The 12,159-nt window shown below is 37.3% G+C and overlaps 1 protein-coding gene across 1 annotated transcript in view; it reads right to left on the minus strand.

Annotated features, from left to right (window-relative positions):
• The window catches only part of LOC145999249 (glycine receptor subunit alphaZ1-like), a 50,818-nt gene that overhangs the window by 16,638 nt on the left and 22,021 nt on the right, over positions 1 to 12,159 (minus strand). Inside the window, exons 4-5 of the mRNA XM_083136185.1 lie at positions 11,131 to 11,259; positions 9,952 to 10,150 (exon numbers count right to left, since the gene is read on the minus strand). Coding sequence (XP_082992311.1) covers positions 9,952 to 10,150; positions 11,131 to 11,259 — 328 coding nt within the window. The remainder of the gene's footprint in view (positions 1 to 9,951; positions 10,151 to 11,130; positions 11,260 to 12,159) is intronic.

The following is a 12,159-nucleotide window of genomic DNA, read 5'->3' on the forward strand; positions in this document are numbered from 1 at the left end:
TTGTTCAGAGGGTCCAGATTAGGTATTTGGAGTGACTGAATCTGTTCTTTTAGAGTGGAAATCACTAGATCAAAATCTTCTTGTGATTTTATGCTTTTGACAATTGTTTGGAGCTGTGACTGGGCATTATTTATCTGCTCTTCCAATTGCTGTTTCAATTGCTCAGAATTGTTTGCCTGGGTCTTAAATTTGGCTTGAAGAGCTGCTACAGCCTCTTCTAAACTTTGAAAATTATCTAATGTGGCCAGGTCAGTATATTTTTGAAGCAGCAATTTGAGTTCAGAATCAATTTTAAGAAGAGGGTCCATGCATTGTGATTGCAAATTTGTAATTTCTAATTGAAGACTGGCATTGAGTGTGGTTTGTAAAGCTTGTAAATCACTTCTTAATTTCTTGACTCTGACATCAAGCATCAAAATCTCATCACTGTGATCTTCATGTCTTGTATGGCCAAAAATATCATTAGGCATTTTGTTTAGTAGTTATTTATTATAGAGTATCTGATTCTTAATTCTATAAAAAAGGGTATAAGCTTATCATAAGATCCCGGGACCTCAATATATAAGCAGTCACCAGCAGAGACAGTATAAACAGTGCCAGAAACCATGTTTGAGTGCTTAATTCTGTAAATATTTCTCCCTACTGAAATTTTAACATCACCCTCAGGGGTTGTAATAAATTGCAATTGCCCACCTACAGGTAATTGGTAATGATTTAAATTATTGTTAAATATGTACAATATTTTGCCTGTTTCTTCATCAACATCTGTAAATATGCTGTTCAGATGAATAATTAACAAGCCACTCAGTTTAGATATCATATCAGAAGAGGGTTGTGGTGTCGGCAGCTCCATAATACCTTGTTTTTTAAACCCAAATAAGTTCATAGGCATGTTTATTTATCTCAAATCATGCTCTGTAATTGGGCATTGATTGCCATTTTTCAAATCACAATGCCCCCATGGTAAAGTATGTATGCCACATGATAAAATGCATCTCTTATCATCATGTGGGTCCAGAGCCACTTTTCTTACAACATTTGAAGTCAATAAGTGATCCACACTCTGAATTCTGGATTCTGATGTTCTGATTAAATTCTGGGATTTGATGCAATTTTTATAATCTTCAAATTTAAGCTCTTTTTCCACAGCTACTTTGCCAATACCCTTGGCCTTTTTAGCAGCAACACCACTACATGTTTTAAAACTGTACATCTTGGCACTTAACCCAGCAAATTCCACAATAACATCACCAAGTGTCTCATCTTTTAACTTGCCGGGCACCTTTTTGTTGTGGTGTTGAATATTCAAATGGCTTGGCAATTCACTGGTATCAAAATATTGAAACAATTCAGGCTGTGACATATCTTGATAAACATCTTCTGTTTTAATATCAAGAATAAAACTATCCGTGTCCATGTACATCAATTTTATATTATCACCATAAAAAGGTTTCAACACATCATAATACAATGTTAACATATGTAATTTGGCCAATTCCAATATTGCAGCCCCTACATAAATAGGTTTATCAAACTTAATCTTTGTTTTTTTCATGTTGAAAAGTGCCATATTTTCATCATAAATTCTTCTATAATTGAAGTTGGGCTTTGCAACCAATTTTTTGCTCAGGCTGGGGTCAGTAATTATTTTAACATCGGTATGTTTTCTGACATTTTCAATTGTTTTGCCATATACAGAATTCACCATCAATTTAAACAAAGATTTATCAAATTGGCTCTTTGCAGATGTTCGAAGCTCCGTGTTTGTATCAATATATGATTTCAACCATTTTGAGTGCCTGAACCTCAAAACTTTTCCAAGTTTGGTCACTTGAACACCATGTTTCATCAGGAACTGGAGGTTCTTGTAATATATGACATAACCCTGTTTTGCCTCCAGTGTCATCATGAGCTTCTTCTGTTTAGAGCCAGGTGGGCACTGAACCTCAGGAATTGGGGGCAGATCAGAAAATTTGTTGTGTAAATGATCTGGAATTGTCAGATCAACCTCTAAGAAGAGGCCATAATCACTGTCATCAAAGTCCTGAAGATCCTCAATATTGAAATCTTCAACACATTCAAGCCCTGCATGTGGCAGTTTTTGCATCATGGCATGACCATAGAGGCTGTTTGCATCTACATACACTATATAATTTGATGGCAGTGCTGGATCAGAACCAGGAATATATTTGTTATTTGCTCTGGCATATCTCTGAGAACATTGTACCATGCCTCCTCTTATATCTTCCTCCATAAACAGATACATATCTTGATCTTGGATCAGATCCAATGGCATTTTAGTGTTTAAAAACATTGCATCCCATGCTAGGCCCGGGGCACTGTAAAAATATATTGGGTCCAGTTTATAATTTTGCATAGAAGATTTTCTGAATGCCTGCAATATATCAGCTAAGAGGGTCACATCAAGTTTTAAATATGCCATGTGATAATCACCAAATGTCTGGCATTTTAAATTGTTCCACATCAATTGGGCATGGTGATAATCTTCATCAGTGATTCCAGATCCTCTGATTTTGCTGTAAAACTCTTCTTGTGGTGGCAGGGAACACTCATCAAATTTAGAAAAATCTGTAACATAATCATAAGGATATACACCCTTTCGCCTAATTAATTTCAGATCCTGATTTGGAAACAATGCACGTGTGATTTTGAATTGATCATCAGATAATTGAGTGGCCAGTGTAGCCAGGCTAGCAGATAAAATTCTGTAAGAATCAAGAAATCTCATGTGAATAGGAACACCATTAACTTTAATTGTTTTGCTAATAGATATATATTTTTCATCATTTTCAGCTAAAATATTTAAATTCTGCTTCTCAAACCCCTCGTACCTGATCAAATGATGGAAATCATAATTGGATGCTCCATGGCAAAATATGGGGACAAATCTTGGTCTCTTGATCTTAATATTACAGCTATTACACAGGGCCATTTTGAATTTACCATCTGTATGAGAATGGTGTTTCACCTTGATATTTGTATCTGAAAATTCAGAATCACATACCGGGCATTTTTCTGCATTGTTGAAATCTTCAATCTCTTTCTCTGTTAAAGGCTACATGGGTTTTGATTTTAATAAGATGTTAGATGCTATGTCACGGCACTCATTTTCTATTTTATGTGCAAATATTTTGATGGCATCTGGCCCCAAGTATGAATATTCTTTAGTAACAACACCATCCTGTACAACCACATAACAAAAGCTGGAAGGTTCATGTAGCTGGTATGGTGTAATAGAAGATTCTTCAGGATCTGGATTGCAGGATGCAAGAGATTTGAGGATTGATTCAAAATCATAAACAATATATGCTGGGTGTTCCAACAAGGCTTCAAACTTTTTGAATTTGCAATTTTCACTTGGCATTGGCATCACCATATGAACAGGTTTATGGTTCCCACAGTATTTCAGATGCTCAATTAACTTGTTTTTGGCAATTTCTGCATTCACTTCAGGAACCCTCTTCACTGTTTTTTGACCATCAAATACAGTTAAACATCTTCTGCACAACTTGAATATTCTATTGGTTTTGTCTAGTTGTGTTCTCACTAAAGCTTGAAGATTATGTATCAGAGTGTAATGATATTTGCCATCCTCTTCAATTAAGAGCAAATCAATTGGAATAGCAGATTCATCATCAATTGTACTGATTCTGAGAGGTTCTATTGAGCAATTGCCAGTGGAGCAAATAAATACATTAATAGATAATTGTTTGCCATTGATATGCCTGGCTCTTTTTTCAAATTTATCAATATTCTGAACAGACATTGGATATTCTAAACCCTCCATTGCATCGTCAAAAAGATGTTCATGTTGTTTGTAATAATTTATTCTTTCAGGATGCCATACAACTGGAAACAAAGCAGCTAATATACACCACAAAAAGCATTTCTCATCATTATTTTTAATATTAACCACGGCTTTTATGTTTTTAATATTAGCAGGTAATGGCAGATATGTAGATCCTTGTAATGGGCTGAATTCAGAAATATTAACATATAACTTGTGTGAAGAGCCGCATAGGCTCCATCCAGACTCTTTTGCAGCAAATTCAGAGTGTTTAATATTTAATTGCTCTATCAAACTGCTTATTATTCTGTCCGAATTTGCATTTGAATATACCGGTACAGTTTCTGTTATGTGGGGCTGTGTAAATTTTGTGCCATTTGGTTTCTTATATTGTGCAAACAATTTGAGAGAGAGCTTATAAGAGCCATTTTGTGCATTTAGAATTGCCTGTACATCAGGTTTTACACTGTTCAAAAAATTCTCAATACCACATCTTGGCTCTGATACAAACCGATAATCCCTAAGTTGGGCGTTAAAACTGCTATGGATAGGTTCATAGCGTGGCTGCTTTGCTGCTCTGGCATTAATAGGTGCTTCATGCTTTCTTTTCAGACCAGATGTGGATGCTTGTGGGGGCAATGTTGATGACTGTGCAGAACAAGTATCTTTATGTGTATATTTGAAGTATTGCATGCTGTATTTTCTATTGCATTTGGGGCAAATTTTCGTGGGAGTTCTGTATTTGTCTGGGTTACAAATCTTTTGGTGTCTAGCCCAATTAGAGCTAAATATATTTTTATTGCACTGATTACAATATTTTTGACTTGGCATTTTTCCTGTTGTTTATTATATACAATTTCCTGGGTTTCAATTCAAAACTCTATACTGAATAAAAAATATCAGTTGGGTTCAGCACTGTGCTTTGTGTGTGTGTGTGTATGTGTGTATGTGTGTATGTGTGTTAATATTTTTGGCTTTGGTATTTATATAAAATTTCCTGGGTTTTTAAATCAAATCTTTATGCCTATTATGACAGGTTGTAAGGCCAATAGCCCACAAGTGGAAAAAGAGAATAAATATTGATTCACACTGACCTAGCGCAAATGCCTGCACGAACATGCATATCTTGAATGGCAATGACCCAGCACTGAGTGTTATGTATTGATTTTTGTATAACAAGCTGTGACAGGTATAGGCCCGACCCTAAATAAGAGTGGATTACAACAAATAAGCTAGATGTAACAAATATCAGATTTTGTATAAAAAAAATGCAAAATATCCCAGTTTCAATTCGATCCATTTATCTGAATCGAAGAAACCAACAATTCACATATCCCCATATCATTGTATGCTTGCCCTATTAGCACCTCTTTTGCTGTTGTGCTCAATTAATTTTCACTAATTGGCAATTTTCTTGAAGAGGCCTAATAGAACAAGATACGGCGGTATGAGAAATATGTGAATTAAAGATATTTTAGCAATATACGACGTCTTAAGAAAGGCATATTCGGCTCCAAAGTACTTTGTCTAATGCTTACTACCATTCCCTATTACTGGCAAAAAGAGTTAAAAATATTGACATATTGACTTGTTCCCAAGTGTTCACCGAGTTCAGACATTTGCACATAGATGGCCCTGTTGTTGTTGCTTATCAAATATATATATATTTTTGGAATATCTCTAAAACAAGCAAATTTTGTTTACTGTTTTCTACAATTGGCAACACTGACATGTATTACACACCAGATGAATTCAAAGCACAGAGACCCATGTTTGTAATCAACACTTCAAAAAGAAAACAAGTTGTGGTGAATGACAGGACAAATATTAAAATTATCTGTGAATTCCATGAGGCTTTACCTGATGACACCATATGTAGTGTTATTCTCATAGGAGAAAAATCATATGTTTATGATGTGAGAAATGAGAGAGTCACGGAGCAATTCTAGAGGGTCTCTGCATATTACATTGTTTTAATATTGGATTGAAGCTGGGGTCCAATTAAACTTAAATTGGAAGTAAATATGTGTGTGTATGGATGGGTGTGTGTGTGTATTGGCTTAATTTCTGGTGTGGCCAATTTTTGACAAGTTTATGGACAACAATCTCACAGAAGTGCCTTTTGTAAGTATGAGCAAATCAATCTGAGGGGGCTCTTCCTTTCTGAGAGGGCATTTTTACAAAAATCTTGGATTAGAGGGGGTTCCACACTTGAGCAAAAAGCTCATATGGGCATGTTGAGCTAGGTTTAAGTGTAAACAAATCTGCTGGAGGAGGGCTCTTCCTTTCTGAAAAATTCCTGAGGGCATTTTTACAAAAATCTTGGATTAGAGGGGGTTCCACACTAGAGCAAAAAGCTCATATGGGCATGTTGAGCTAGGTTTAAGTGTAAACAAATCTGCTGGAGGAGGGCTCTTCCTTTCTACACTTGTAAGTGGTCCTTATCCTATCATAAATACAACTACTAAAGTGGTTACTGACTACTGCCCGATTACAATGGATATAAAAAATTATTCCCAGAGAATTAATGTTTTATACCGATATTGCTATTCATACATTTTATAGAACTGTGCAACATATTTATGACATTCCTTCTGGCAAACAGATTTACAGAGAGCAACTTAATGCAAATATAACAACTGTTAGAATTGAAAGAGAAAATCCAAAATGAAATTGGAGGCAAATTTGGAATAATGTAACTGCGAAACATCTAACGAATAAGGCATTATCTATATGGTATAAAGTGATCCAACAAGTAATTGTAACGGCAGATAGATGTCATAAATACGGATTCAGTATTTCTCCAAATTGTTATAATTGTCATGTTCCAGATTCGATTACCCACAAGATAACAGAATGTAAGAAAGCAGTCACAGCTTGGTCAAAATTAAGAACAATGCTCAGCAGAATTTGTCGTACTTCACCAAACCAAGTATCAGCAAAAGACATTATCTTACCAGAGTTTCATTTGTTCCCAAGTACAAAGCAAAAATCAGTTCAGTGGTTAATAGCACAATACCTAATGTTTTTATTTCCTGTGGGAAAAAATATAATTACTTGGATTTTGGACTAACTCTAATACAAGAATATGAACAAATGTCTTTAGATTATAGAAAATTACATTACGCCAACTTTTTAAATGTAATACTTGAATAACATATTTGTAAAAATTGTAAAGACTTATTGTAATTGTTTGATTTAAAATAGAAATATATAAAAAAGAGTAGTTAGCACATCGCGCTGCGACGCTAAGGGTCCCGGGTTAGAATCCCGCTCGGGCTTGGTTGTTTGTGAATGTCCATTCATCAATTTCAACCTTTCATCACTCATCCCATCTTCGCAAATTAACCAAGAGGCACAAAACGCGAAGTAAACTAAAATCAACCAATCAATCAATCAATCAATCAATTATTGAGGAAAAATAATGTAGTGTAATTACATTTTTTTTGCCAGTAACATAAATACGGTACGGAAATGAGATATTATACGTATATTAGATATTTTGTTATATTTAGATATTTTTACATATTTCAGTACTGTAAAACTTTTACACCACGGGGTGACTTTGACACTAATGTTTTGTTTTGTTTGTTGCTAAGATATGTATGTCAAATATAAATGTATAGCAGTATAATATTGTTTTTCAATCTTGTTGAATAATTTGTGATTAAGAATGCCGAGAAAATCATCGGACCCCTGGGTCAAGGGGTTATGCCAATTATACACCAGAGACGTTGGAGCTGGCACTGGAAGCCATTCAAAATGGAATGAGCAAGAAGCGGGCCTCTGGAATTTTCAAAATCCCACCCAGTACTCTTCTGAACAAGTCTCTTGGAAAGTGTAACAAGCCTCATGGGAGACAAACAGTGTTAAGTCCGGAAGATGAGCGTGTGATTGTAGAAAGTTTATCAATCGTCGCTGAATGGGGATTTCCGCTCACCAAACAAAATGTGTGCGTAGTTGTGAAAAAATACCTTGACAAAAAAGGTGTTACTGTGAAGAAGTTCAAAGAAAACATGCCAGGTCCTGATTTTTTGGAAGGGTTTATTAAGAAAAACAATTTTTCGAAGAGAATTGCGTCAAACATTAAAACAGCAAGGGCGGCTGTGTTCCGAGAAGATATCCTGAGGTTTTTTCATCATGTGTCGGAAGCGTTACAAGAGTCAAGTGCTGCTAACATTTACAATTACGATGAGACCAACATTACAGATGACCCGGGGGTGAAAAAAGTTATTGTTCCTCGTAACTGTAAGAGAGTGGAAAGAGTGAATAATCATTCTGGTCAGTCTATTAGTCTAATGGTATGTGGTAGTGCAACCGACATTCTCTTACCTACCATGATCGTTTATAAATCTGGAGACTTGTATGAAAATTGGATGGCAGGGGGAGACCTTAAGAGACTGTGTATGCGAACAGCCCAAGCGGATGGTTTGACATGAACCTCTTCGAGACCTGGTTTTTTAAGCTACTGCTTCCGCATATCCAGGAAACCCGTCACAATGAGACTGAAAAATTTGTGCTGTTGGGAGACAACCTGGCGAGCCACTTTTCTCCTGCTGTTATCAAGGCTGCGAAAGGGAATAACATCTACGTGACACCATTTCCTGCCAATGCCACTCATCTTATCCAACCGTTGGGTGTAGCCGTGTTTGGCCCCATGAAGAAGAAGTGGATGTCCATTTTAGATCAGTGGAAAAACGTATCTCGGTATTCTGGGTCTTTTCCTAAAGAACACTTCCCTACACTCCTAAAACGCCTTTGGGTCTCTATTCAAGATACTGTCAGTCAGAATCTGAGATCGGGGTTTAGTGCAACTGGATTGCACCCAGTAGATCCCACACAAGTCCTGAAAAGACTTCCTGATGGATTACCGGTACGAGATGGGTCAATATCCGAAGATGTAGGACGTTGGCAGAAAACCGTGATTTCAACAAAGACAAAACTATCGGTACTACTAAAAGGAAGACAGGCAAGAGGGTACCTGTAGAGCCTGGAAAGCAGATGGTTGTTATGGAAGATGATCATGGAGAAAAGAACAGGAATCAGGAGGAACCTTTGGATGATCCAGATGTAAATACGAGTGAAGTACCAGGAACATCAAGAGCTGTAGCAGGAACACGATAGAAGAAAGGGCAGCAAACAGCCGTATCCAAGATGAAACGGAAACGAAACATAAAACCAGAAATGGAAAGCTCAAGAAAAAATCTTTCGCACACGTGTGAACAGTGATGACCCTAATTCTATGTGTGGAATCTGCGGGTTGAAATGGATACATTACAGAGGAACTACTGACTGGATCAAATGTGTCCAATGTGCAAAATGGATCTGCGGAATATGCAATGATGGCAGTACTATAGATCCATTTTACACTTGCCCAAATTGTGATGACGATTCCGAAATTGAAAATTTCGAAGACTTCGGATCTGATCAGGACTTTGTACCATAGTTGTCACCAACATATTTTTTCTTCTTTCCAAGCAACGTAACCGGTAGCTATAGGTCCCTGGCAACCGTTTTCGTTTTTGTGAATCATAAACATATATGTACCGCTAAGTACTTTGCTTTAGAGTTTATCAAACTTATACCGGTATTGATTTGTCTTCACTTTCACTTAATGAAAATCTTACCGGTAGCTTTGTCACGATGTAACGTTTGTTTAGTTTTCGGATTTTTCAATACAAATAGTTAAAAAAAAATATTGCAAAGCTGATTCATCCATTTTACAATGGGCCATAAGTGTTTTCACATGTTGTAGAGGGGTTACTTTGACACCGCGCCAGTGGAGATGAGGAATATCCACAAAAGTGTTACGATGTCAAAGTCACCGCCCGTTTTGCGCATGATACCGTATTTACCTTTCAGGGTCGGATGTATGATTTTACGCTTGGTACACACACAACAAAGCAGCAAAAATATTCACAAACACACTGACAATTGCCAAAAACATGCTACAAACATGTCGAAGTCACCCCGTTTTACGGTATAGTTGCATATTTTTTACATATGTCAGTAATTTTTTTCTACATTTCTCGCATGTTTTGGCTATATAAAAATCTTGGTCCTAATAATAATGTATGCATGAGAATAAGAGAGCTTTATCGCTTTACAATGTATATATGTAGATACTTCGAAAGAGAACTTACCTGGTTGCTCCAAACAACGTCATGAGGCTGAGCAGGGTGGTGACCAGAAGGACCATCCGTCCAGGGATCACTTCTACGGGGACGACGAACCCTCCCCAGGAGACGATGACGAAAATCATGCTGGGGACGTACATTTGAAGGAGTTGCGTCCTTAGTTGACGGTGGAAGATCAGCACGATTCTTAGAACAGCAACTGGGGCTGGAAAACATATGATATATGAAGCCTATGTGTGTATGTGTATAGTTGCTGTGGAAGATTTCTCATCTGGGAGGTACACTCCTGTTCAGATAAAGTGATACATATTTCAATTACCCAACTTTATAAAATTTGACACTTTATGTGAACAATAGTAACTTCAACAATATTGTACTGTCACACAAAATTGAACATCAAAAGCCCAAATTTAGCTTTTAGGGAATTATTCCCGACATTAGACACTTCTCCCCTTAGTTGACTGGGTTATCGCATTCTTGAAAGAAGCCTAAAGGTCTTAGAATCTGCTTTGCCTTTCCATTGTTCGAATTAATTGAAATTTTACATGGTTTATTTGAAGAACGGTGTCAGTTGAGGGGACGTCCCGGAAAGAAATTCAACAGTTGTTAAAAGAGAACCACCCTAATACAAACACACACACATTATAAAACACTGGCGTACGCAGAATTTTTTTTTCGGCGAGGGTTGGAAATTTATAGGTGGAGAGTACAATCATATAGCTTATTTTCTAGAGAGGCGATTTTAACAATAAGATATTTCATACATTTATAACTATACATATTCAAATATGGCAATCGGGGATCATTTAAAAGAGGGATGGGTTCATTTACCACTCTGTTTTCCCCCGAGTTCTTCTGGTTTTTTTTATTTGAAAACATCGATTTTATTAAAAAAAATAGGATGGGGCCTGTATCCCCATCAGCCCCCTTCTGCGTACTCCAGCGCTTACTATATGCTGGGTGTCCCAGTTAAAAGTAGCCCGGCTCAAAGATATTTGTCTACGAGGCAAATGACAGCTACATTGCAACAGCAAAATGGAATAGTCCATTGTGACGTGAACCGTGGTAGGTACTTCAAGGTCATCAGTACACAATCAGACACTGGCGTCGCACAGTCGTAACTAGTAACTGTTGATCGGAACCGGGCTATTTTTAACAGGAACACCCTGTTCAATGTTGATTTACCGATCTTTAAAGTTTCTGTGTCCGGCACTGCACACATCTCAACTTCGAAGAGAGGAAGAGCGAACGTCCAGTGTTGTCCTTTGGTCTTGCTATCCCACTGGAGCATCAACACACTGTTTAGTGGACCTCCTAGAATAGAAATATGAGTGGGTACCTGTAGCGTAGTCGAGTGTATACGGCGGTAAGTAGTTAGATAGTTTTATTGCAGGCATTTTAAATAACACTCGAGTAATATGAATAGTACGTGGGTCGTTCAATATATAAGTTTCCATATGCTGTAAAAAAAATTATTTTTAAGATACATTAGAAAACTATACATAGATGTGTAGGAGGATCCTTCCTCACTTCTCCACATAATCCCCATAGAGATTCAGGCATTTATCCCACCGTTGCACCAATTTGTCCATACCCTTTGCAAGAAAATCAGGGCTCTGGCTATTGAGCACTACTGTCACATTACGCTTCACTTCTTCATCTGTTTCGAAACGGTAACCTTGCAATTCAGACTTTAACACCGGAAAAATATGGAAATCACTCTGCGCTAAATCGGGGCTGTATCGAGGGTGGAGCAGCCGTTCCCACCCCAATTCTTCAATTTTGTGTTGTCTTTGCACTGCTGACTGGGGGCGAGCGTCATCGTCAAGAAGAATGACACCAGCTGACAGGAGTACCTGGTCGCTTATGTCGAATTGCGTTTTTCAGTTTATCCAATGTTTGGCAATAACGGTCAGCATTAATTGTTCTTCCTCGCTCCAAAAAGTCCATCAGCAGAACACCCTTAGCATCCATGCTTCTTAACTCCTTATGACGCGAGCCCGTATTTTCCGAACAAGCATTTACTTTTCGCCCTTGAGCGCATGCGCCTTCACGTCTGATAACGAATCGATTGTTGTTCCTTGTAGACGAAGGATGGCGCTTGTCAACCATGTGCTTCTTTTTAATGACACTGCTTTATACAATATTTTATAGCACAGGGAAACTTATATATTGAACGTCCCTAGTAATAAGCTCGATGCGGGTTGGTATACG

Source organism: Lepisma saccharinum, chromosome 15, assembly GCF_977018435.1.
Source record: "Lepisma saccharinum chromosome 15, izLepSacc3.1, whole genome shotgun sequence".
NCBI classification, from domain to species: Eukaryota; Metazoa; Arthropoda; class Insecta; order Zygentoma; family Lepismatidae; genus Lepisma; species Lepisma saccharinum.